This window comes from Rhamphochromis longiceps, linkage group LG7, assembly GCF_057381845.1.
Source record: "Rhamphochromis longiceps isolate RC_006_pf linkage group LG7, R_longiceps_female_GT1.1, whole genome shotgun sequence".
NCBI lineage: Eukaryota > Metazoa > Chordata > Actinopteri > Cichliformes > Cichlidae > Rhamphochromis > Rhamphochromis longiceps.
The window spans coordinates 55,026,776-55,054,682 of record NC_140563.1 but is presented as its reverse complement, the minus strand read 5'-3'; the positions used below and the strand labels follow the sequence as shown (position 1 = coordinate 55,054,682).

General features: G+C 41.0%; 1 protein-coding gene across 1 annotated transcript in view; it reads right to left on the bottom strand.

Annotated features, from left to right (window-relative positions):
• Positions 1 to 1,306: 1,306 nt before the first annotated feature.
• The window catches only part of LOC146666374 (netrin receptor UNC5D-like), a 195,277-nt gene continuing 168,676 nt past the window's right edge, over positions 1,307 to 27,907 (bottom strand). The window contains exons 10-18 of the mRNA XM_085414373.1: positions 24,292 to 24,441; positions 23,182 to 23,400; positions 22,309 to 22,393; positions 14,566 to 14,737; positions 11,472 to 11,702; positions 7,285 to 7,434; positions 5,878 to 6,042; positions 5,468 to 5,646; positions 1,307 to 3,336 (exon numbers count right to left, since the gene is read on the bottom strand). Coding sequence (XP_085270499.1) covers positions 3,138 to 3,336; positions 5,468 to 5,646; positions 5,878 to 6,042; positions 7,285 to 7,434; positions 11,472 to 11,702; positions 14,566 to 14,737; positions 22,309 to 22,393; positions 23,182 to 23,400; positions 24,292 to 24,441 — 1,550 coding nt within the window. The 3' untranslated portion in view covers positions 1,307 to 3,137. The remainder of the gene's footprint in view (positions 3,337 to 5,467; positions 5,647 to 5,877; positions 6,043 to 7,284; positions 7,435 to 11,471; positions 11,703 to 14,565; positions 14,738 to 22,308; positions 22,394 to 23,181; positions 23,401 to 24,291; positions 24,442 to 27,907) is intronic.

Below are 27,907 nucleotides of genomic sequence, written 5' to 3'. Positions count from 1 at the left end.
CAACAGCATTACAAAGACATGAAAAATACATTACGATCTGCCTTTAGTCAGCACCATGCTGACTAAAGGCAGATCGTAATGTTATTTTGCTTTTCACACTTTTTATAAACTGGGAATGGGGGAATCTGAATGGGAAAACTGAAAAGACAGGAACGGACACTTTACACTCTTCAGAAGATACATCCAAGAGTAAAATATAGATATATAAATATATATCTTTACTGTACTGTGAGCTGTGTTTTTAAATGCTATGTTTAGATCCTGACTAAACGTAAGAGGTCTGACTCAGCATGCGACTACTAAGAGGGCGTCTGTCAATAAATTTCCTGCAGTCATGACTGCATTCCAAACTTTGGTCAGCAACTTTTTAGCTAATAGTGGAGAATCAGTCCAACTTATTCTGTGCTGTTCTTTGATGCAGACAGATAGAAAAACAAGGTTTGGATATGTTTGCTAACTGTGTACAGGTTTGCATTATTTTCAGCAGTCGTGGGTAACTGAAAACAGATTCCCAGCAGTTATTGAATGAACTGCATGTCTTTGTGCTATTTCCACGATGGCACGAATCAATAAGAAATACATTTTTTAGTATGAAGCCAGCATGAGCACTTCAATCTGCATCTTTTTCTGCCAGCTTGACCACAAAGTTGGGAGGCTAAATAGAAGAACTGTTCCACATGTTGAGAAATTCACTAGATTGCACACTAGTTTGTCTGTGGAAGGATACAGCCAACGTGGATCAATAGCAGACCATGACAACTGGATGGTTGTCAACTTTGCCCCCTCCCAGCAGGGGGCTTTCGGCTCAAATCACTTCCCAAACACCCTATACATATTTGGAAGGATATATGCATAGTAGTAGGCATTTTCTCTTGGTGCCAAAGTGGATAAGTAAAATCACCACACAGTAGGAAAGCTGACTGTGAGCGTACAGTATTCTCAACACGTTTTCATGTGTTTTTGCAATATTTGACTAGGCGCATGCTAGCTAAAACTAGCTGCACAAGCTGAAATGATCTCAATTTAGTTTCGGGACCTGACCTGACCTGACCTCCATAGGCCTGTGGGTTCAGTGTCCTCCTTAGTCATCCTGGTTACCACAAATGCGTTTTTCATTACCAAATTGGATGAATTAGTTGAGCAGTTGAAGTATAATTGTGGAATTCAGCTGAGGGGACACAGCGACTTTACTAGGTAAGCCTGGACTCCCAGAACCTAATGTTGATGCTGGCTACAGCTAGCAATAAACTTAGCCTTTAGCTTAAAGATACATGGTGAAGCGATGGCATATAGTCCTGCATGTAATCTAATGTTTTTATAATCAAATTTTACAGGTAGGTACTTGAGATTTAGAGGTACCTTTGGGCACATGCTGTTACTCCTATGCAAGCCTTGCTATTTCTCTCCATTTTCAGCTGTAATGCTAAGCTAAGCAACTACCGGCTGTAGTGTCAAATTTTCAACATTCTTGGCAAACTATGTGCGATGGCTGAATTTCTCAAAATGCCAAAGTATGCATCAAAGTAAGAAAGAAAGCAGTGCTCTTTCAACATGCTGCTTTTTAAAATGTTTAAACCATGTCAAACTTTGTGGAGTGCCGTGGAGCACAGGGTCTTACTGAGCAGACGAACTCTGCTGAAAGTCTTCATTAAGAATTTAAATCCATCAAGAGTTTTAGGCATTTAAAAATATTTGAGCCTTTCAAGGGGGGTTACTAATTTAGGCAAATTTGATGGGTTAGAACCAAGAGACTGTCAGATATTTCTCTTCAGATGGAGTTCAAACAGCTGCATGATGCAACACCAACATGGCAATGATCTGCTGTCCAAACTCAAATAGTGCATATGTATATATTTTACACCTTTCTGAAACTCTGCTTAATCTCTTATCTGAGTTTTTGAACATGGACTGATTTCTACCACTGTGCAGCATGTGGGCTGTCTGGCCTTTCAGAATTCAATTCATTAAGCACATGAAAAGAGAGTGCCAACGCAGAGTTCAACACAAAGTCACTTTATTAAGTTGAGGGGGCAGCTGGAGCAACCGAATGTGGGAGCTTCCTGATCAGGATATCTTTTTTTTTATCTTCTTTTTCAAGTGGATGCTGCCTCTGCTTGGGAAGATCAGACAGGAGTAGAGGGAGTAAGAGATGGCAAAGTGTCTCTGAATAACCATTTCCTGGTATTTGATCATCTCCATGCTCCAGAAATCTTTTTTGTTTTCGTTTTACACACTTCTGTCCCCACTGTCTGCCTGCTATGAGGTCACTCACAGTAAAACGTAATTTTCCTCCAAATTAAGAAGAGAGACACTCAGGGATGGACCTCTGGCTGCATTGCTATATGAGGCACAGATCAGTGGTGGGTGAGTTACCCTCCTCTGCTGTCGGTGCTTTGACAGTGGACTCTGTCTGTTGAGCTGAAAAAAGTGTGTAAAATGACTCTCAAAGGCATTTAAAAAGTAATTTCTCATAAATCTCCATCTCCTTAGCATGTGGACTCCAGGTCCTTTTATATACTGATCACTGTGGAATAAGATGTTCTGACAAAATAAAGAGCCAATATTCATTTTTTCTTTGTGTTTTTAAAAAGCTTCAGCAGAAATATGTGCAGAAAAGAAAAAAAAAGCATGAGGTGTCAGTGACATAAAGAAAATATGGCATTACACTAAACATTTTGACAGCCCAGATGACTGTTTGAGGGCAAGTACCGGCACATCCAATCCTGGGAGGTCACGGCACCAACCTGATTGGCAGCTTCCTTAAAACACACTTTGTCTTCTTTTCACAGGCTTCTGTAATCCTTCAACACAGGGTATCAAATTGGTCTTCAGAAGTATCAGAAGTTGACATTTCTCAATGAAAGATGAATGTGTGTGTGTTTGTGTGTCAATTTGATATGCCTTTCCAAAGTTTCTTGGTGCCTCCTAATAACACATCTCTTGGTCATTTCCTGATTTCCTTCTGCCTCTATGGTTCATTTGGTTTAACAGAGGTGTTCCTTTAGTAACAGTCAATAATTAAGTTGCCCTGCTGGCCTCTGTGCATCTCCTCCACCTCACTGTAGGTTAGCTACTACACCTGAACATAAATGTTCATGCAGTAAAGGTTCATCATTTTCATCTGATGTACAGCCACTCTACGCCAGTTTTGTGAATTCAGAGTCCCGTTCCTCTTTGCTGCAGCTCAGAGAGACCGCCTTAGGGGAATGAACCTTGCTGATTTCTTCCAGGGCACTGGCCAGAGAGTCCAGGTCCCCAGAATCCGGGTGCTGGGCTTCCCATAGAGTCAGAATCACTGATGACGGGCTCTCCTGACATGCAAAGTAGCACAAGTTCCTGCAGAACAGGAAAAATCGAACATTATAATATTGACGATGGATAACAACCAAGTGAAGTAGTAATGAGGCGATCACTTTGCAGTTATTATGCCAAAGATGCCAATGCAAATCACTGAGGTAATTTTGCTTGTTCTAAGTACATATTTTTTTAAAAAGGCACGATGAACAAAAGATGAGACTAAAAAGAGGAGTCAAAGCTGCAGGAGCTGGGATATCCTGAACTTTGTGCCTGAAATTGGTACAGGGATTTGTGAATATTCAGTCTAATCTTTCAATAGACCCTTCTTGCCTTCGAAATGGCAAATTCCTTTAAGCTTGTGTTATTTACAATTGAACATATCAAACATATCAAGTGTTCAAACTGTGCATTTTACCATCCATTGATCCATCCATCCAATTCAGGGGCTGGCACATCTGAAAAGGCACCATCAGTGCTAAAAGGTATGTACAGCTTTTAGAGGAAAATATGCTCCCGTCTAGGTTACAACCTTTTCAGAAAAGGTCGTGCATACTGCATCTATACATCACAACTTTGTAGCCTGCTTGCATTTCAGACCTTTCACCAACTGAAAATATTTGGATTTGATAACTATTATAAATCCTCTATCAGACAAGAACAGATATTTAGATAGATATTTACAGACTGTTAAAAGAAGAGGGGATGCTACAAAGTGGTAAACATGGCCCTGTCCACACTTTTTTGTCAAAGTGAGTCAAAATGAGTCAATATTTGTCTTAAAATGACACATTTCATATGTTTTCTATGTTCCATTTTTAATAACACGGGCTTAAGAGAATCATTGCATTCTGTTTTGATTCACATGGGTTTGTACGATCCTTTAGGGGTCGCTACAGCAGATCATCTGCCTCCATCTCATCCTATTTCTAGCATCCTCTTTTGCCACACAAACCCTCTGCGTGTCTCCTTCAACAACTCCATGAATCTTCCTCTTCAAGTCCAGCCTGGCAGCTCCATATTTACCATCCTTGGATAAATATAACTCTTATTTTTTAAACAATGGTAACAATCAATAAAAAAATAATACAACACACCAGTAGAACAATAAAATTAAGCCACACTTTGTTGTGTGGTTCATGAGAAAACAGGTTTTAAATTCAATCTCCACTTATTTTCTTCCTCTGATGTTGTTACAGCACCTCTCCAAGAGAGTGCACTGTTTCATTACAATGGGATTTCATTTGTTGCCTTCTCCCTGTCTTTGCCAATCTACTTCCCACCTCTGTATGCTGATGTTCCCACACACTCAGAGAAATAATTACAAAAATCAGCTTAACTAGGTAGAGACATTCCCATTAGATGCTTCCTGGTGTGTTTGGCTGGGTAGAAAAAGCTCAGAAATCCTTTTCCCCATTTCTCAGTCACAGGTGTTTGTTTTCAGACTCAGCTGAAGCGAAATTCCATAATCACACAGTTTCCCGTCATAGCTTCTTAGTGAACTTTTTCCCTCTCATGTGTCTCCAACTGGCAAGATGGAGAGTGTACTCACTGTCAGTACTCTCTTCCTCAAGTACTTGATGGAGCTGGGTGCACAGATCTAAAGTCTTCGTGGCTATAAGCACTTGATTATTGACTTCTCCTTTGAAGCACAAATAGAGATCGCCCCATCAACAAACAACTGAAATCCTGCACAGCCTACGCAAATAACTGACCTGGCACAACCTCTCGAGAGGCTGGAGGACGGAGCACATGCAGAGATGCTGCTAATGAGAAGTGCTAACATGAACACATTTTCTTGCCAGAGGCTGGCCTGTCAGCAGTCAGAGACCTTTCTTCAGATTTCTACAAAACACTGCATCTCTTCTCTACAGTATTCTGGCTGTGCCTAACATCTCTCCCTTTCTCTGCATGTGTTTTACGATCTATAATGAAACTGGCGGTGTGGCATGTTATTGAAGGCTGGAGAAGATAATTTCTGACGTGGTGTCTAAATTTCAGATTTAAACAAAAGTCTTCACAGTGGGAACAGTGTTTACATTATGGAACATTTTCCATTTTCTTCCTCGGACCTAAAGAAAACATACCTGCTCTTTTATTTGACTCAGCAGTATGTAAATGGCAGCTGAGGCACGAGAATGAAATGCAGCATTCAGAGTGTTAAAACTCAGACCTGTCTATGTGGAGCTTTTGAGCCAGGAGCTGCCAGTCCTTCCCGTTGGCATTTGCGGTGTCAAAGGTGGTGCTGATCCGCTGACGGATGGACAGGGGGATTTTAAAGGCCCTTGACCCTGTCTGAGAGGTGATGGTACAGTCCGACTGCGTGAAAAAGGGAACCACTCCCTTTTCATTCTAGTAGCAAGACAAAAAGTAAGAGATGTCAGGGTGATTTGATGCAAAAAGTTTCTCCTCCTCAACGTGAAGACAAGGACAAGGACTTTGCAATCTATAGATGAAAAGCTCCCTGAGAGGCTCATTAAGCAAGGTCTTAAATCAAATCAAGAGTTATTCAGCGCAGTAAAAGAACCTATTAACAGGCCGCATGACTGCCCACACACCACGCCTTCTCTGAGTGCTACTCACCTCCACTACAGACGTGTAGACCTGTAGTATCTGCTCCTTGCCCGTGACCTGTCGGATGCTGATCTTGCAGGAGAGCTGAGACGAGGAGTGGCTGTATCGCTCCAAAGTGAAGGCACACTGCAGGGGATGCTGGTTACTGGCCCACACCTGAGAAAAGGAGAACTCCTGCGGAGCAAGGAGAGACGGGAGGGCGGACAGGATGAACATAATGATGAAAGGATTAGGCTGGTGGAGACAACACACTCATTAAATCCCCACTAAAGACATTTGTTATTTGAATCCTGCTTTGCCACCCGCTTTGCTGTTTACATGATTAATTAAGACTGAACGAGCGGCCTCTTTAGCCAATCGATGATGTTGCCTAATCAAGAAGTCTACCCATCAGAAGGAGCACCGGTGGGTGTTAGAGCCCTCAGGATGTAAATACATTCTGCTAACCACGTGTAAAGGCTACAATCATTAGTGCAAAAACTTAACTACTGCTTGAGAAAAAAATGGTTAAGTTACAAATGCACGAGCATTCTTAATAAAGCAACTAAATACCAAACTTACCTGAAAGTCCAGAGATGGTCAACATAACGACACTACTGACATCAAACACTTCATTAACTTATTTTTAATTTTCCACATTTTAATACTCCTAATACAAAACCCATACATGTAACTGCAACCTGTTGGATCAGGAGCTGTGCTGTGCTGATGGTATTAGGGCAGCTCGCACTACATTTCCTCCAAATAACTGAAAAAACTAAAAGTAACAGAGCTATGCAGTCTAAAAGGTCCATTTCACCTTCAATTACTAACTACTGTGTAACCCAGACAGTGGTGCAGTAAGAACAGGTCAAAAACACTGTTCTACAGATGAATCATCCTCTCTTCAGATCCATCAGACAGCGGGACAAACTCTTATAAAAGCCTCCTTTAGACAAGAGTAATGTCTGAATGAAAGCCTGTCGTCGTCTTCCCTGCAGCACCCTCTCACAGCGGCTCTTCCCTGAGAAATCCTAGTTAGTATACTTGGGGCATTATAACAGGCTAATTCTGCTAATAGGATGTCACTGGTGGGATAAACATCACGGGGGAGAGCAGAACATGCAGCATGGAGACCCCAAGGAAGATAAGCATGATATGAGAGTGGGTGTGTGTGTGTGTATATGCCTTGCCTGGAAGTCATAATTAAGTTCGTAAGGGTGTGTGTGTGGGCGAGATAGCCAGCCATAGTGATCCCCTGCTGTGCCCTTGCTGCTGTCCTCTGGCTTTGATGTGACCAAATAAAAAAACAGGGAAGCTGATGAAGGTGCACAGCTTCCTTCATTGTGCATGACCGTGACAAACACTGAACATGCACACGCAGTTAACACATGTCCTGCTTTTGACTCGAAACGATAGAAAACAGGAAGTGCCTACCTGGCAGGTGGTGAAAGGCTTGATGCTCCAGAGCAACTGTGGGACATCCTGGATGGATACCTGGAGGCTGAAAGTGTTCGCCTTAAACAGCATCATTTTAGGCTCCTCCAGCAGCCGCCCGCCCCTGCTGCGCTCGCCCACTGCCACCTCCTGATAAGGAAAGGTGTGACATGTTTTTTTTCCAGTGGTGGGGTACGGGTTAGCAAAGTACAGGAAAAAAAGGTTGTTAAGTGTCAGTGTGTCAGGAAAAAGACATAAAGACAAAAGAGCACAGATTTGAAAACATGCACCAATGAATCAGAGCCAAAAGTTCAAGTTGAAAAAGGGAAGAATGAAAGAAACTGAGAACAGCTCAAACAATTAGTTGATTGAAATTAATCATCAGCTACATCAGCCTTAGTCTTTGTCTTTAACACTGAATTAAGTCACTGTGGATTTTGAACTGTTGGTTGGAGAAAATGAACAATTTAAAGAAATTTGTGAATATTTTCTGACAATTATTGACCAAACAGCAATGGTCTGATGAAAGTAATACCCAGCATTAACAGTCAGATTTGAACTAGAACTTTTAAGCTATTTCCCTAAAACCAGTCTGAAAAATGTGACCAAACATTATATTTATTTTTCAAATGGAAAAAAAATGGAAGAAAAACTCTGTTTTTTCCCCCCCCTGCCAGACGGGCTTGCACTCTTTTAGAGCAACTGTGACCATGAATGTAAAAACATAATTTTTATGCTTTCAAAATGTGCCCAGACTGAGTGGGTACTAAAAATACTAAAAGCTCCCTCAAAGCAGAGAGAAAATTCACAATAACAATATTAATATGCAGAGTGACAGGAACTTACTGTGCTCCACAAAAAAAAGAGAGAAAGACTGCGTAGGTTCCCCATTTATTTAGGTGTGGATAGGTAAGTTAACAAATGAATGTTGAGGGAAATAACAGTGGGAATGTCTAGTGCATAGCCCTGAGACGCAATGACAGCCGCTGACATAACAAATGCTTTTCTAAGCTTTCAAAGCAACTGCCTTTAGCTGATGTTTGTTACAGCTGCTCTCTCTTCAATCTTCTTTCTCCAGGTAAAATGCCCAAAAGGGTTTCAATCTGGTGAGGTCTGAGTTGTCACTGATAAAAGCTTTGGTTTCACAGCCAGTGTGTTCGGTGGCCACAGTCTTGTGAGACTGGGAGAGCTCCTTTGTACGCAGCCAAACAAAATTTATCTTCAGATTTCCTCCTGCTGCTGCCGTCATCTGCTGCATCATCGATAAAGGCAAATGAGCCGCTTCCAGAGGCAGCCATGCTCTGACATGATCCGTGTTATATTGATGCAGTGAAATAGTTTGTCTTTCTCCATACTTTGGCTTTCCATCACTTTAGAAACAGTTAATTATTGATTGATTGATTGATTGATTTTTGCAAGAGGCTCCTTGATGCTGCTTTCACAGTCTCCTCTGAGCAGATTGTGATGATGATGATTGTGCCACTGACCACTGTGTCGAGGTTTTCGTCCGCAATCGCTGTTTTTGTGGGCAACCTGTTTATTAAGTCCACCACAGCTTTCCTTTCCGTTTTTGTCTTAAGACCTTTCCACAATTGATCTATTGCATCTGCTGTACTCCTCAACATTTTTTTTGTTTTCTCTTGTTATAGTGTATTTTTTTAAAAGTCATGGAGCATTTTCTGGGTGCTCACATTGATGTATGCCTCCCAGCATTCTTAACAGATAAAAAGACAGAGTAAAATGAAGGGTACACAGCTGCTGCCACCTTTTACGTGTTAACGATGCATGTAGTTGGAAACATCCGGGGCAGCGACTCACAGCTGACTTTTGCACATATGAACAGAGAGACATTAGAATGGCTAATTGTATAAAATTACTAAAATATTCAGGAGCTTTCAGAGCCAGTCTCTGGAAATTTATTCGCCTAAAGCAGCAAAAGCATCAAATTTCACTCTGTTGTTGAAGGGCTCTGTACGCGTGCATGTGCTGGCGTGTGCTCGACTTGCATGTTTGTGTTTACATCTTCTGTATCTTGGATTTGCAGGGAAGGGTGGGAAAAAGAGCACAATGCAAACGACACAGGCTGCCTTGAACCTGATCGATTCCTGCTTCAAGCTCACAGGGGAAATTATTTGTCGTATGGAGCACAAACAAAGGCAAAAAAAAGAACAAATGAACAAATAACCAAGTCTGACTGATGGAGAGGTGGAGTAAATTGGCTCTTGGCACCTACATCCAATTTCTCTTTGTTCACTTGGAATTCTGCCTCTGGGGTGGAGCCAAAAAATTCAAGCAGGCCGAGCGGCTAAGGGACAGCTCTCAGCACAACTTCAGAATAATTTAATTAAAACAGCAAAGAAACAATCATTGAAAAAGTCGTGTTTTAAACTGCAGCATCTTTTAACAAAGAGGTACATTTGTACTTTTGAGTCTGGCTTTCGCTGCGAGGAGAAAGGCAAACTTTTCATCACTCAAGAGCACACCAGTGAACTTGTGCACCATCTCAGACTGTGTCTGATTCTAAGACTCGTCACATGGAATGCAATACTGAAACACATTTAATTAACAGAGAGCAAATTAAATTACTTAAAGAAAGGGCAACCTTGAAGCATCTGTTGTCTTTGTAATTAAAAGTCCCTCTTTGTCTCTTCAGGCATCTCCCAGCGGCTATGTTACAGAACATATCTTCAGTGGAGCACAAAAAAACTCTTCCAGACAGCAAATCTTCTAGACAAAACCACCAGCAACTTTCCAACTTTAAAAATGGCACCTTCTTTTAACTTACAATTAAAATACATTTAATCTCCAGACCTGATCCTGCACCATTAGAAGATTTGAATTTCATCAAAGGGGGAAGATTTTTATTAGTGGGACACCAGAAGGCTAGGCTCATTAACTCTTTTTTTTATGAAGGGTACTATGCTGTCATGTGTGATCATGCTATAAAGATTCAGGCATTTTATTTGTTTAAAAGGCAGTGAGAGTTAGAGGTTTTTTAAAAATCATCTTTTGGGCTTTTTCTGTTATTACATAGTACATTGAAGAGGAAGCAATAAAGAGAGAGGGAGCCACCGAGGGCTAACAGGTCAAAGTGGAACCCAGGCTACTGCATTAGCTTTGCAGCATATTTTACATCTTACATAATCTATTCAGACTTCATTATACATCATAATTCTAAGGAAATAATATTGGTCACCAGGCTAGCAGCATAACTCTGTGAATGTAGGTGTAGAGGTGAATTCTCTGCTCTTGAACTGTAGTACTACCACTAACTTTACAAGGGAAATACTTTGAATTTGTTACTTTAGTTATAACTCTGCAGGTCACCTTTAATCTGGTCAAAATTTTTGATTCTCCAACGCTCTGTTTAGCTAAATATTAGCATATTGCAATGATGACATCAGCCTTAAGCTAAATCACAGCCGCAGTGATGTTCAGCAGCCTTTATATGACTTCATGTGTACCACTGAGACAAGTTTGGCCATTTCAAACAAAACAGAGTTTGTCCTTCCTTTGTGTTTTCTTTTTTTTGTGTGCTTCTCTTGATGTTGCATGAAGGGAAAATCATGAATCTATTTTGTTTTTGTGAAGTTAAGCAGTCTTTTTACCATTTGAATGCAGTTCAATGAGTATGTCAATGAATAAGTGAATACGTCACAGGTCAAAGCGACTTCAGTACGTACAACAGGAGGAAAATGAGTCAACCTTCAAAGGCACTTTCGCTTTTTTTTTTAGCAATAAGTGAAGGCATCACTGTTCATTTTTGATGTGGTTTAGGCTGCCTTCAGATCAGTAACACATTCAGCCCTTTACTAGGTGGAACTGTCACTTTCAGTTCAGAACAAAACTAGCCTGCACCTGCACAGGAGCTTAATAACTCAGCAGCAGGCTGTTTACATCAGACTTATTAGATTGTTTCTGTCACTTTCACAGTCTTTAAATAGACAAAGAAGACAAAAATGGAGCATACTGTGTGTCTTTGTGGAGCATCCAATGGCGCTCTCAGCCAATAGTTAGTGGTGCTCCACTGATAAAATCAACTGAGTAATCAAGTGGCAAATGTAAGTATGTGAGTATGCTAGTACGAGTTGAGGTTTATTGATAAAATTATTAATGTAGGAAACACCTACATTCATATAATGACCAGGTATATTCCTGATCTTCATCATTTCTCTCTTCCCTCTTACCTGAAATGCATGGGGTGTGTCGTCCACACAGTAAACCCTGAGGGTGAAGCCCAGAGAGTTGCTGGCATCCGGACTACCAAACACAGCCAGCCTCAGACGCTTGCCTGCCTCCTGATTCAGCGGCTCCCCCACCAGAGCGTAGCGACCTGGATGCTCCAACAGCACATGGCACTTCTGGGCCTCCAGCAGACAGTAACAGGAGGTGCTCTCCTCGTTTACAGACATCACTTCCTTTGGTGGTAGGGACATAAAAGGAGACTAATTTAGGTCCAGGATTAAATGTAATATGCTTTTTCTTACTTTGGTTATATTATGCATATATGCACACATGATCCGCTGCATTGGTGAATACTCACATTAAACACGGCCAGAGTTTCAAACACTGATATTTGCATATCTTCAAGTAAGCCCTGTGAGCCAAATGCTCTGGCTACAGAATGTTTGAACACTCCAAGTCAGACAGGTTTTTTTTGACTCTTGGCTCCGTATGATGTCAATGAGAGCAGATAGCTCTGGCTGTGAGTAGAAGCCTCACCCACCTGCTGCTCAAACCCTCTGTTTGCAAGGGGCAGTCAGTCGGAAAAAAGCTTGCTTAAAGGAAAAGTGGAGGGAGCTAAAACAGCTTGTTTCAGACAGAGGATTAACTGAGGGGCTGCAACGAGGCACAGTATAAGTTAAATAAGTTTATTTTAAGCTGTCAGTCATGCACAGGAACTCTAGTAGAGTCCAAGGATAAAAATATGGAGGTGTTAAGTATAACGACTTCAGTGGCTTAGTAATTAATCATAAGAACACTGTAATATTGGAATTCTGTCATACTCGTGATTTTTGATGCATCCTGAGTGATACTGTTGTTGAAAACGGGTTTCAGGAGGTTGAAAAAATTCTAATGTGTCTGTCCAGTACAGTCTGCTTTTTATTTTTTCTCTCTGTTGGCAGGCACCTGCCTTCAGCGACGCATCTTTCGATAGCTTCATTTTGAACAATGTGTCTGCTGACAAATTAAATCTATATAAATGTCACAAGGCCTGAAAGGACCCGGCTGGTAGCGCGTCACAGACCCCCAAGGTCAAGCAAAGGTCTTAGTGGCTCCAGGGCATAGTGCTCTTAAATTACTCTCAGCTTTTCAGTAATGCATTTCACTTGTTAATATGAAGACACCACTTGACTCTGCATCACTGTGCTCAGCTGTGCTGCAATCATGCATGCTATATGTTCTTTAGTAGTGCTGACTGTAATGCACATAACTGCATTAAAAACCTGCTTTAAGTTTACAAACTAAAAGCTTAACCACATCCAGCCTGTATTGGCATGATTAAGGCAATAGTTTGTAAGCTGACTGCTTGGACATTATCTCATTGGCCACCATTTCCTGTAGAAAATAAAGACAAATAAATCAGAAATCAGAAATCAGAATGGGTTTATTGCCAGATGTTGAGGTTTACAACATTAGGAAATTGCTGCGGTGCTTTGACATGGTCATGCAGTTAACCAACAATTCACGGGAGCCACTGATCAGCGTTTTTGCATTGCTGTTAGGCATTTTATTAAGACACTTTGCAGACAGTAACTTGGAATCTCTCCCTCGTACATAGACTTAAACAGGACCAGGAGCTGTGCAAAGCTGAATGACGGCCAAATGAATAATGACACATCTCACTAAACAGATGGGGATACAGTAACACTGACAAAACGGATTAGTGGGGCGCAGTTGTATCCAACGGCCAATTGCTACTCATCTTGTGCTCAATTCTCCCTAAATCACCTTTGGAACATAACTGTGACCCACAGGTTCCCTCTGCATATGGCCTGGCTGAGGCATATAAAGCAATGTAGGGTAATTTAGTGTCCCATAGCTTCCTAAACCTGCCCCATTAGCGCTGGAGCAGACATGAAGGATCTCCATGACATAGCTCATCCCCGCCAGGCAGCCAGGGAAAAATGATAGAGTCAAAATCTAGTGTACCAAAGTGCAGACTTTAATGGGAATGGCACTGAGAGGCAGACACAGTGAAATAGAAGCGGAGGTGGAAGAAGGAAAGAGAGAAAGAAAGAGTGGAAGAGGAACCTCCATCTCCCATTATATCACTAATTCCAGAGATTAGATTTTGAGTAAGCATCCTGTCTGAGATAAAGGCCTCATTATTTCTCAGTGACAGAGATGGTCCACAGCTTTACATTCAAAGAATCTCTCTGCCGTTCTGCCAGAGTCTACCTCCCCCTTTCTGTCTGTTGAGTCCTTACTCCTGTTTTCTCTCCTCTCTGCTGGCATATAGCTCCCACCAGTGATGGGTCTTTTGATAGCTTCCTTTTGAGAAATGCGTGTGCTGACAAATTACATCTGTGTAAATGTCACGCAGAGTGAAAGGACCCGGCTGGTAGAGAGTGACAGACCCCCAAGGTCAAGCAAACTCGGTGGCTCCGGGGTCGCTCTGCCTCAATGAGGTTCTTAGAGGTCTTTGATGAGGTTAGTTAAACATTAAAAAGATCTTAGATAAGATCTCAGATGTGTGTACTCTGCCAAGAAAACACAAGAAAATGAATAGAGGGTGTTTGGAGTGGAGGTGGATGTCTGAGTGTTCTTCTGTGGGTTTGTGAAGTAGCTCTATAGGGTGGAGTGGAAGGGCTTTTCAGAGGAGTTATTACACTGAAAGACCTAAATAAATGGGAAAAAAAATCCAAAAAGTAGCTATCACAAGAATAACACATTTAGAGCAGCAACGTCTTAAATCTTTTAAAAAGCACCTTTGCTGGTTTTTATCTGGTTTTGACCTCATGTTGAGGTATCTGTCTTACATCCAAAAGAAATGTCAGACCAAATGCAAATGACGCATGAGGTAGAGCTTGAAAGGCTAAATTTTATGCAGAATGACAAATCTAAGCTGGCAACCCTGAAATCAGCTCCTTGCCTGCATGACTACAGTTCAGGAAGAAAATTTTCATCAAAGTAGGTCGAAGCAGTTTATCTGATCCTATTGATATTCTGGGCACTAGCGGGAGATGTGTGCTTGTACTTGTTAGCGTTCTGCACTTGTGCCACAGGAGGAAATTCAAACATGTTAACTACAGGTGAAGGGTAACAGAATTTGCTCACCTCCCACTTGTTGTCTTGGATGTGTCTCTTTAGGCGGATGGTCCAATTATCAGCAGCAACTTCTGCACAATGGGCTATGGTCATGGCTATTGGATAGGAGAGGTCAAGGCCTGGTGGGCCGTATGTCACTGCAGGGCTCAAAAAGATCTCTGACCCATCGTCGGACGCAGTACTGTAGAGGTAGAGAAACATATGATTAGAAAACATTTATGGTAAACTTCATGTTTGATCTGTGATCGTGTTAATGAAGCTGGATGGGTTCGTTACAAGTTTTTTAACAAAAACATGAATCACTGCTTCAACAAGCTTTCAGAGTGTGACCCTTGCCTATGAACAAAGTAAACTCAAATCCTTGGACACTCATAATGAATCAATTGCTGACTAGATGACACACATACACACAGATAGAAGGAGATTAAAGCACCAAGACTAATGGACAGTGAGGCTGGGGAGGACAGGCTTTAGCACAGTGCGTGTAAGCTTTGTGGGTCGATGGAGCTTATGAAGCCTGCTCAGGCCAGTCCAGTGACAGATGAGCCAGGCCAAGCTGCTCTTGGCCAGGAGCCCAATCTTGGCTGGAAGCCCCGAAGACTGAGAGTAATCAATGGGACCACCATCAGTCATGCAGCTGCCCTGGGTGGACACCTCACATACACAGGACACGATATTGGTGCTGTTGTCACAGGCACAGCGTGGATATTTCTCAGGGTCATTAATACAGCTGCAGCGGGGAATGACCATGACAAGCCAACACAGATGCATTACTAATGTGTAAGGCGTGAATGGGGCACCACACATCTGTACAAATATGGAAAACACCAACACACACTGAAAGTACAATTTCTATGGACGGCGCCTCTCATGTAAACACATGAGCTACAATGGCCCTCGAGTGCAAAACACTATGTCAAAAAAACAAAACAAAAAACACAACAATGGAACAGAAAACACAAGATACAGTGGGGCAAAAAAGTATTTAGTCAGCCACCGATTGTGCAAGTTCCCCCACCTAAAATGATGACAGAGGTCAGTAATTTGCACCAGAGGTACACTTCAACTGTGAGAGACAGAATGTGAAAAAAAAATCCATGAATTCACATGGTAGGATTTGTAAAGAATTTATTCGTAAATCAGGGTGGAAAATAAGTATTTGGTCACCTCAAACAAGGAAAATCTCTGGCTCTCACAGACCTGTAACGTCTTCTGTAAGAAGCTTTTCTGTCCCCCACTCGTTACCTGTATAAATGGCACCTGTTTGAACTCATCATCTGTATAAAAGACACTTGTCCACAGCCTCAAACAGTCAGACTCCAAACTCCGCCATGGCCAAGACCAAAGAGCTTTCGAAGGACACCAGGAAAAGTATTGTAGACCTGCACCAGACTGGGAAGAGTGAATCTACAATAGGCAAGCAGCTTGGTGTGAAAAAATCAACTGTGGGAGCAATCATCAGAAAATGGAAGACATACAAGACCACTGATAATCTCCCTCGATCTGGGGCTCCACGCAAGATCTCATCCCGTGGGGTCAAAATGATCATGAGAACGGTGAGCAAAGATCCCAGAACCACACGGGGGGACCTGGTGAATGACCTGCAGAGAGCTGGGACCAAAGTAACAAAGGTCACCATCAGTAACACACTACAACGGCAGGGAATCAAATCCCGCAGTGCCAGACGTGTTCCGCTGCTGAAGCCAGTGCATGTCCAGGCCCGTCTGAAGTTTGCCAGAGAGCACATGGATGATACAGCAGAGGATTGGGAGAATGTCATGTGGTCAGATGAAACCAAAGTAGAACTTTTTGGTATAAACTCAACTCGTCGTGTTTGGAGGAAGAAGAATACTGAGTTGCATCCCAAGAACACCATACCTACTGTGAAGCATGGGGGTGGGAACATCATGCTATGGGGCTGTTTTTCTGCCAAGGGGACAGGACGACTGATCCGTGTTAAGGACAGAATGAATGGGGCCATGTATCGTGAGATTTTGAGCCAAAACCACCTTCCATCAGTGAGAACTTTGAAGATGAAACGAGGCTGGGTCTTCCAACATGACAATGATCCAAAACACACCGCCCGGGCAACAAAGGAGTGGCTCCGTAAGAAGCATTTGAAAGTCCTGGAGTGGCCTAGCCAGTCTCCAGACCTCAACCCCATAGAAAATCTGTGGCGGGAGTTGAAAGTCTGTGTTGCTCGGCGACAGCCCCAAAACATCACTGCTCTCGAGAAGATCTGCATGGAGGAATGGGCCAAAATACCAGCTACTGTGTGTGCAAACCTGGTAAAGACCTATAGTAAACGTTTGACCTCTGTTATTGCCAACAAAGGTTATGTTACAAAGTATTGAGTTGTATTTTTGTTATTGACCAAATACTTATTTTCCACCCTGATTTACGAATAAATTCTTTACAAATCCTACCATGTGGATTCATGGATTTTTTTTTTCACATTCTGTCTCTCACAGTTGAAGTGTACCTCTGGTGCAAATTACTGACCTCTGTCATCATTTTAAGTGGGGGAACTTGCACAATCGGTGGCTGACTAAATACTTTTTTGCCCCACTGTACATGTGACAAAATATGGGTGCCTGTCAGTGTATACCCCTCAGTCTTTTAGTAGATGCATGTATGGTATACAGCTGAAACGCCTTTGTGATTCTCAGAAAAGCTAACCTCTGACCTTCACCTTGAGGTCATCTGGGATTTTTAGTAGCTGCATCTATGGAATGAATTTGAAAGTCTTTTGTCGCCTTGTTCTTGAGATATTCTCAGACTTGGGTGTCCACACAGCCCACCAGCCTGCCCGGCGACAATACCTACAATTTTTTGGCCAAAGGGTAAAAAATTATTTCGTTTTTGAATGCTGTTGAATTTTGTCAATTCTTTTGTTGTTATTGTGTTTTGTGTATTGTGTGTAATGTAGTTTTCGATCTTAGCAGCAACCGACTCGTGTATAACTAAGCAAAAAGCTACGCCCAAATTATATTCTGATTGTGAGCAAACATTTTTACAAAGTCTTTTTTAGAAGCAGGTCTGGGCACTTGGCAGGCTTCTTGAGGTATTTATTATTATCTAAATTTGAAGTGTAAATCTACTTTCATGCATGTTTGCTGTTTTTGGGTTTTTTTTACACCAGATGCCTTCCTGACACAACCCCAAGGGATCTCCTCCTGGGATCAAACCTGTGACCTTTTGCTTGAGAGGCAAATTTGTCAACGACTACACTAACATAAGTTGTCCCCCCAGACAGCATGTAAATGATCATGAATCATATCTGAGGCTTTTTTGTTCCCACTCCCACTACCATCTCTACTGTCGTATAAATCTGCTACATTAATTCAGGATCCTCTGAGCGTCATGGCCCCCTCACACAGTGTCTCTGACTTTTAGGATGCAGCTCATAGTTTTGCTCACACAATCACAGTAAATGTCAGTGCAGCGTAGAAAAAAAAACCCTCACTAGATATCATACAGTCAGTCTTGTTTCCCAGTAACCAGATTTTCTCAACACAAAATGCACTTTTAATTTTCAAAGGGTGCTCTTGATTGTAGCGCCTGACACAGAAGATGATGATGTAATGGCACTTCAGAAAACATCTATTACTTTTTTTTTTTGGAACATTTAACTGGCAGCGGCATTGCACAGTTTAAGCTGACTTCTCATCTTTAAGTGTTAAGCGTATGCACTGTTAGCAAGTAAAGTTATAATGAGCATAATTTAAGCCACAGAAACAACAAGTAAATTTAGTTTTCACAGATTTAATTCAAAAAACAGCACCTGAATTTTTGTTTCTTTTTTAGTTTTCCAGCCCGTCCAGCAAATTACCTGTAAGATCAACCTTTTTAGGTGGAGCATGGTGTAAGACGGTGTGTGTATGTGCCTGCATGCAGACAGGGTATGATGTGTGGTTGAGACTGTTCACCTCCTGTTATATTAACAGTTTCTGGTGCAGTGTGATGTGTGAAGCTTTTTTCAACCCTCTCCGTTATGCTGTTACCAATCAACACTAAAAAATTAAAGAGGTTATGATCTGGGGTCTAAAAATAAAATCACACATCGCAGTAGCACCTTGGCCTGCAGCTGCACTTTCGTGCTAATCAGCCCTTAGCTATGAGGAAACCAAGGTTACCTACTGCTGAGACTAATTATCTGGATTGCCTGCGAGCAAAGATTAAAGATGGTTATTTAGCAACTCTGATTGTTTATATGCGAACAAAGAAATATCATTCCATGATGATGGTTGTGTGTATTTTAACAGTGGAGCCTTGTCTCATACTCACTCTTCTTTTCCTGTTTTGTTTTTTTTTGGTTTAAACAAAACAACATCCAGTGTAATGCATCTTTTTTTTTTCTCAGGTCACACTTGCAAATCATATTTTCACAATTCCTTGTTAGTGTTTGACAGTCTTTCTTTCAAGCTGTCACAGCCGCATGCCGTTTGACAGAATTGCAGAAACAGAAGTGTCCTCAGTAGCTGGAATTTTAGCTAAAGGAGGCACTCTGTGGAAAATACAAGCAAGTTGTTATCGGATCATGCAGATTATTTTTGTTATAGTCAGAAAAAGTATTTGTGGTAAAAATCTAAAATTAAAGCTATGCAATGGCTGCATGTATACCTAGTGTGCAGTGCTAGCGCAGTTTTACAAAATGGTTTTTATGTTTTTTTCCACATCTACTATAATATTCCTCACTATAAAACCATCAGATGTTAAAGGTAGGAAACCAAGTGAAAAGTCACAGGATAAGGAAAAGGATCTTAAAGTTTTATAGAAGAATATATAACAAAAGGCACTGCTGGAAGGAAGCAGGAAACTCCACGTTGAAGATTAGAAGAAGCAGGAACAAAGGTAAGTAACACAGTGATGTGACAAAAACACACAGACAAAATGCACAACATGAGAAAAGTGGTAACAAAGCACAGGTGAACTCAAGTAGGCACTAATGAGGGCGGAAAGAGATCTAAGGGAGGATGTGAAAATAATAAACCTAATGATGAAAAATTAAATGAAAATTAAATACAAGGATGTAATTTAGGCTAACAAACAAGATGAAGCAGAGAAAGAAAGGAAAAAGGAAAAAACTCAGAAACCAGAGAAAAGTCAACCAGAATGTCCGTGTGTAGTAGCTCATCCAGCTCATCATCCATCGCAGTTCATAGGTTACTGCACTAAAAAAATGACAAATATGTCATGTCTGTGTGAAGGTAGGCAGGAAAGGTGGAAAAGTAAAATAAAAATAAACAGCTTTATTGCAGGTTGCTGACCAAACAGAAGACTAACTATACTGGGGGAAACATAAACTAACGGGGAGGCAAACCAGGTAACAGAACACACAGCAACCTGAGGGTGAGCAGACGTTAATGACACAACAGACAGCAAAGGAAAACACAGGGCTTATATACACTGGGCGTAATCAGGGAATGGGAAACAGGAGGGAGACACAGCTGGGAGAAATTAGACTAACGAGACAGGGGAGAAGTAAAACTGAACACACTGACATCAGACTGGGACTATCAAAATCAAACAGGAAACAAATCACAAAGACGCAGACTTGACACTGAGAGGCAGACTGAAAGAATACAACACATGGAACCCAGAGACGACAGAGACTTAAGGAAGAATTAACATCAAACTGAACTCATGACCAGAACCCAACTGAAACCTAGAATAAAAATAAGCAAAACAGCGCATCTCAAGAATTAGAACATAAATCATAATCTAGAAAAACACCACAATATAAGAAACAGAAAATGCTGGGTCAAAATGACCCAGAACCGTGACAAAATATGACTCAGACCTCCACACAATCTTAGGCCTTCGATAAAAACCCTGTAGGTGACCATGGTTTGAAAGTTAGCCAGACTTGGACAATGACATCTTGCCAAGGCATCAAGTTCATCAGGATGTAAAATTAAGGTAACAACGGAAGCCATGACAAAGACTTCAAGATTTAAGGTAATGTGAATCTCCTTTAATATTTTGTGCAATGTAAGTGTATTAATGCCAGAAAATGTAAAAACTTAAAAAAATACTTATTTTTCTGACTCCCACTCTGATTAGAACGGTTTTCATCAGCTTTACCATAATTACTCATTGTCAGAGTCAGTGTGAAAAATAAAAAGGTTAAAATCCTAAAATCCACATTTCCATCATGCATTAAAAATAGTAATGCATGATGGAAATGTGGATTTTAGGAAAGAAGGAAGAGGGAAGGATCATTAGGGAGGTCTGAGGGTGAGTTTTGTAGGTCGGGCTGTAGGTTGTAGATACGCACTGGTAGATCGACTCAACCAAAAACAAGTGCCAATCAATTTTAAAGTTTGCGTAGTCTGATGTAACTGACACCAGAGCAAAAACTGCCTGCCTCGTAAATATGCTTGAAACTTTTGCAAGATGCAGAGTATCAGGTGCATTTTGTCCTTGGACAACTCACTGTCCCCTGCTGAGCTGAAGAAGATCACACACAAAACAACCTCGTGAAGCCCAGAGGATGGATGGCAGCTCTCGCGAACACATGAAACTGAGCCCCAGCTGATCGATTCCTATTCTTTGCAGAGGAAAGCATCGTCTTATGTAGATGGCTAAGGTTTGAATGGGGAGAAAGCATCCAATTTCTCCCCTGGACTCTGTGGCTGTCAGAAGATAGGCTTTGAGTGACAGCTCAGTGGTGCACGGCTCCTGCAGCTTCTTAAGCGGCAGCCAGAGAAGTAAACAGCATCGGGCTTATCAGAGCAAAGCAGGAGCTTGGAGGGCAACAGTCTGGCTGAATTGGGGAGACTTAAGGCGGGGGAGTGTGCAACCAGTCTGCTAACTGAGCTCTGTGCCACAACCTATATGTGACCTTTGATATGCTCCCTCTCCCACGTGACCCCAGGCACTAAATGGGTGGGTGGAAGTAAGGTGAAAAGACAGCTGATATTTAGATGTCACTTATGATTCCCCCTTGGACGTAGAAATCCAATTTCATCGAGAATCACTGGTGGTTAGCGGTGTGGTTGGGGTGACAGCTAGCTAGCAGGGCTTCACGCAGTCATACTGACATGTTGATACTGTCTGCTGTGAATCAAGAACATGTCCAAACACTGACATCTGGTTGTCAGATAGCATCCAAAGCTCTGCTGCATGGAATCCAAAGGTATTACAGCCCTTTTGCACCGAGTTATTATCTATCAAGCCCTTTTTTTCCTCAAGTGATAGCTTTGCGAGAAATAAGAAAGTTACAGAAATAGATTTCTGCTTGCAGGTAATAGTCACCCAAATTCTGACACATGCCCATGACTCTATCTCTGACTGCCTAATCAATATAACCCATCATCATGACTTCACTAAGTTCATCACTCTAACCAGTCAAAATGGAGAGAGATATTGTCACAGTTACGTATGCAAACACAAAACGGTCTACTAGAGTCACGGAGCGTATCTTCTTCTGCTATGACAGTTGCTTAAGGCAGTAATGCAATCTGTCTACAGCTGCCAATGTATTTTGTGACACACCATGTCCTCCCCTGTAGTGTCTGTGAGATAAGCAAGGACCGCATGCCGTGTGGGAACATGTGCATGTGCATGTGTACACTACATGTCACAGCGTAGCCTTCATAAGAAAGGTTTTGTGTTTGTGGCGCTCATTCGGCAAAGGGAGGAGGAGGAGACGAGGTGGCAGGATGAGGGATGAGGAATGTGTTGTTGAAGGATTAAAAGAGAGCAGACTAGGAAGCATACAGCACCACCTCAGTGAGAGTCCCTCACCTGCTGTCCTCCTGGTTGATGCTCATGTACATCTCCCAGGTAGTGTCTTCTGCAATCCCCCCGTGAGGCACCAGCAGGCTGATACCTGCAGAGAAGGAGGCATGCTGATCAACAAACAAGCAGACATGCACACTTATGACACACACCTGCTCAGCTGTCAGGTCTGTTTAGTGAAGGTGACAGCCAGAGGGGTGACGGGCCCCAGAAAAAGGTCGCCAGAGCAAGTCCCCTTGTGATTCGATGCTGGCAGCGATCTCTTATTCACAAGCATGCACAGAAGCAGGCATCACAGACATCCTTTCCTCTTAAACACAAAGACATATGCATAACATTCTACTGTATCATAAACAATTACTGCCAATCTAGCAGTACATAAAGCCCCTCAGGGGACACAATGATGAATGTAGGCCACGAGAAAGAGCTGCCTGCATAATGCAATAGACTGAGCAGCACATTAAATACACTTGTTTATATTTCTTCAGCACGCATTAGGTGCTTTAAAATGTTCCTAAAATGCTTTAAAAAAAGTAATTTATTTGAGGAAAAAGTTTAGTATTTTTTGTGATCAAAAACATTTTCCATACTTTGCAGGGTAGGAACCGATTGGCTAAAAATGCTAGTGCTTTTTAACTTCATCATTTTGTAAATAATATTTCCATAATCATGTTGCCTACTCAGTATGTGACTTTTTTCCTCATTTTTGCTACCGATCAACTCTGACAAGGTTAAACAACTTAAAAAGTGCAAATGAGAACAACTTGTTTTTATAGTTTCTATCCTCTGTGAATGCTAGCTGAATTTGGAGGAACTGAAGTCGACACATGCTCTTCAGCAGGTAGATATTGAATGATAATTGCCTCATCGTACACTCACCTGTGTTGGGTACCACGAGCCTGCCTCCAGCATGGCCAAACACTGCAGTTGCTCTGTGCAGAGGCAAGCGGGGAGTCAGAGAGACGTGTGGACTGAAAAGGTTTTTGCCTCTTCTGCCCAGTGTTGTCCCCACTGCAACCCCTCTATAGTCTGGAGCCAGTCCCCTTGGAAATGTCTGAGGGTGGGACATGACGTGGTACTCTGCCCTTTCCGTCACCCCTGAGGATACAGTGAAAGCTCTGTGACATTAGAATTTGTGTAGCTTTAACACATTTTTTCAGGTCCAACAGTCAAACATCCAACAGTAGGAAAACAGCCCTTTAAAGCTTTTTAAAAGCTTGCTCTTGACTGCAAAACCAATCACCCTGAAACTGTTTACTAAACCCCTGCTCTAAACAGTAACTGTCCAGCCAAAGCTTAGTGAAAACCCAACTAACAAGTCTCAAGAACCCTGTCACTGTCAAGCTTTTTGCCTCAAGGTAAAAAGTGTATGCCTGGGGCTGTAGTAATTGCAACACTCTGCACTTAAATGAGTTCGGGGGGTGGAGTCTTTCATTTATCCGGAACAAACCCATAAAGACAAGAGCAATGGGGTTTAAATTGTGTGTCTATCTGCTGTAATGTAAGCTGGCACAGTCTTCTGATCATCATTAGCAAATTCTGATAGTATGTAGGCAGCCAAATGGAGATATGACTTTAATAAGAATATTTTTCTTTATAAAATCACACTAAGTACAATAAAAAGGCTCTTGTTTTTCGACATTTCTGACAATGACTGTATTGGACTAAGCATCTACTTTTTTATACACTGTCTAAGTTAAGGACCAATTATTTCAAAGATCACCTTAATTTTGAATGCTAATCATGCCACCAAGGGAATAAAAGGCAGCAACCAGCACTAACAAACAACAACATGAAGTGTTGAGTGTCTAGTTCGTGATGCACTGAAAATTGACTTTCCTAGAGACTGCCTTAGGAAAAAACAGATCCAAAGTAAGATTATCTGCCCTAGTGCATCCACAGAGCCGTTCACTTCTCTGTGAGACTTGCCCTTTCAAAAGTAACTGAGTACCACAGACATGGACTTTCATAAGAGTTCTGTTTTCTAACCTTTAACCTTAAGATCAGGCAACGGGTCAAGGAGTGAGCGCTCAGCCATTAGCTCCTTGTCAATGGAGTCCTGAAAACACATGGGGCTGGTGTAGGTACGTGACACTGTCAGATCAGGTTGCATGGATGAATTAATAAGCAGAGGATTTGCTGAAACACACACAGAGAAAAAGCAAATGAATGTCAGCAATTACACATGAGAGCCCACATCATCAATAAAAAAACAAAACAACCTGAAGAGTATGTCATCACAAATATGTTTTCTCTGTCCGTGGCTGTTGCTGTAATACAATGAAAAAAAGACATATATCTTAGTGTGACTCACTTAGAAGTGACACTGTTATTGATTTTTTCTATTCATTTTCTACTGATAACCCAATTTACAGCTAGCTCCATAGATTTGTGGACAACACCTCAGTGAATTTTGAATCAAACAATTAAGATGTGACTGAAGTGCAGACTGTGAGCTTCAATTGAAGAATCAACTGTTTAGTTAAGTAATTACAATGATTTTTTTTTTAAATACATATACTCCATTTTGAAAGGCTAAAGTAATTAGACCAAAGTAATTAGATAACTGACTGACAAACCAGGTCAAGTAAGACATGTCCCCTCAGTTTTTCCAAGACAAATTATGCAGATAATCATCTTAATTATGCAGAAGATGATTTCAAATGCTGAAATTATGTTTGGAACTTTCCAGATGAGGCCCCTAAAAGACTTTGATGTTATTTAAGGTTGTCATTAGGTTGAAAAAAAAAACCAATAAAAGAGAAGGATAAAATTTTTTTGTGGAATATTATTAAACACAGCAAAAGGCCTCAAAAAACACAGAAGACATTTAATGCGGATCGTAGAATTCTTTCTATGTTTAAGAAAAACATTGAACCAAATCAAGAATATTATCAAGAATATTATAGAGAAACCAGGCATCATTGTCCAGTTAAACCAGTTAAAACCACTGGTTCACTCAAGAACAGGAAGGCCAAAATAAAGCCAAAATTAACTTGCACAAGAATGATGGGATTAGTAAAGTTTGGAAAAGAAAGCAGGAGCTGGATGCAATTATGAAATGGGCACGTATACACATGCTTTAAAGCTACTGAAGACAAAACTGAAGTCAGAGAGACCACAAACAAGCAGCAAGTAAATAACTTATTCAGAAATTCTTAAATCTGCCCCTAAAAAACACCCACCGTATTCTAATAGTTAGACTAAAACTGAAACCGATGGAATCTAAGCTAAAACTAAACTGACAACACTGATCTGACTCTACAATCTAACTGAAAAAAAGAATAAATAACAGAGATGTTCTCACACTGGTTACTTTTCAGTGCTGTATATAAACCGACTGATTAACACACATCACAGTTATATGGTACTGTGTAATATACCTGTATGTCCCAGTATTTGGGATAAAGGAAGTATGTCTTATTCTTCTTATGTCTATATAAGACATTAGAATATATTAGATACTTTAATAGCAATAGCTGCATCAAACAAAGCAGCATTTTTGATCAATACACGAGCAACAACAATAATACGATTTATCGGCTGTGTTAATGAGTTTAAATAAAGGCCTGTGTGAGAAGAATTTCTGTGGACATTTGAATCAGTCAGTGTGACAAGTGATCCAGCTGTGCAGCATGTTGCTGATGTAACTAACGCTGCTTAAAACTGACTCTAAAAGTACGGATTTCTCATATGACAGCTATGGCTCCTTCATTCTCACATCTTCTCTTCGCATCTCTCTCTCTCTCTCTCAGATCCTCGCTGGGAGGAACTAAGAGGAGAAGAGATGAAAGTAAAGAAAGGCGTGCAGAGACAATGCCATAATGAACAGCACCCATTGACAGCTGCTTCCAGCAAGCATTAAATAAGACCTGAAGACACTGAGTACACAGTGTGTGTATCTCCTGATGAGCAAAGTACTGTAAATTGGCCAATAATTTTAATGGGTGAGCTGTTATTACAGTTACTCATAATGAAAAACGTGACTGCAAAAAAGTATTGAAATGAAATGATCGTGATGAAATGATAACTGCAGCAGCATACAGCAGGGCGCAACGTGCAAGGAGGGGAGGACATGCAGAATGTTATGGAGGCTTGGCTGTTTTAGCGCCTCTAACACAGTGAACAGGGACCAAGATTAAAGCTTTCCCTGCCTCCTGCTGTGTTATCAAAATGAACTTTATTATGCCCTGCTGAGGGCTGCCGCTGTGGCGACCCATAATGCCAGCCTTGCAAAAATATGCCTCAATCTGTCACAGCACGCTACGGCGCTCTGATGTTTCTTCGTTTAGTAACACGGGACCGCAAACGCTCCATTGTGGTGCTCAGCGAAAAAAAGAGATAGCGGTAATAAATTACATTTTTAATTTTGCAGACGTGAATTATTAATTGTGGTTTTGTAATAAAATACAATACCAAAAACTGAGACATTATCTGATAACTTTTCAACTTCCTTTCAACTAACTTTTCAAGTTATGGTACTTAAGAGGAGGCCTGAGTAATAATAGATAAGAGTGAAATTATACATTTGTTTAGAGTGCACAATCTGCTTGTTACCATAAGTTTATTGCTTGCTGAATATGGATGTTTGCAATAAAGTAATAAATGCAATGCATGTTTTATAGGTTAAGCTGTAAATTATTGGACATTTATTGCACTACAGCACAGACAGAAAAAAAGCTTGAGATGGCTAAAGCAAACAAACAGATAAACTCAGTTCTGGCCCCTAAAGCGTGTTAATAATTAATGCATATATATCGTACAAATAAATGTATTCATATTTCATAAAGATGAATAAATACAGATACATAGAAAACTGTATGGCTTGCATAGATCTTTGGTGTTATTTACATAGAACCTCATTATATAACTATTCTACTTGCTTTAGATGTAATTTTTTGCCTTTCTGTTGTTAGAATTTTTTCATAAAGCACTTTGCAGTATTTCTCTTACAAGGTGTACCAGAAACAACATTTTACATTATTTTTATTTATTACATTATTATTTATAATTAAATAATAAACTAATTCCTATTCCAGTTCATCACCATTGAACTTTTGGGGGTGTGTGTTCAGTTATAATAGCCAGCTAAAACGTTAGCAGCAGAGTAAAAAAGGAAATCAAGGGTCATCATCAATAGTTGTGTCCTAAGCAGCTCTAAAGATGAGGTAAATACAACCTGAGATAAGCAACAACTCATGACATATTACACAGTGTCATTATTAACAAAAATTAAACACCTTTTCTGCTCCTATAGGAATTACGAAGGTAAGGAACCACCCAGTGCTACTAATGAAAAGCATTTAATTGACTGACAATCAGGAAGGGTGATCTCCATAAAAGCAGCAGTTTTGGAAGTTTTCTCCTCTGCAGCTTTTAGGTGTTAATACACCTAAATGCTGCCCATGAATCTGGGAGAAAGATAAACAGTGAAAAAAGTGGAAAACAGACCACCCAACGACCAGAGCATGCAATGCTCATAGAAGCTACACAAAACCCAAGAGCTATGTCTAAGACTCCACGGGGCTCAGTTAACATATCAAATGTTAAAATACGTGACATTGTAATTGGCTTGTTTAGAAATGTTGCGAGGAGAAATCTTCTT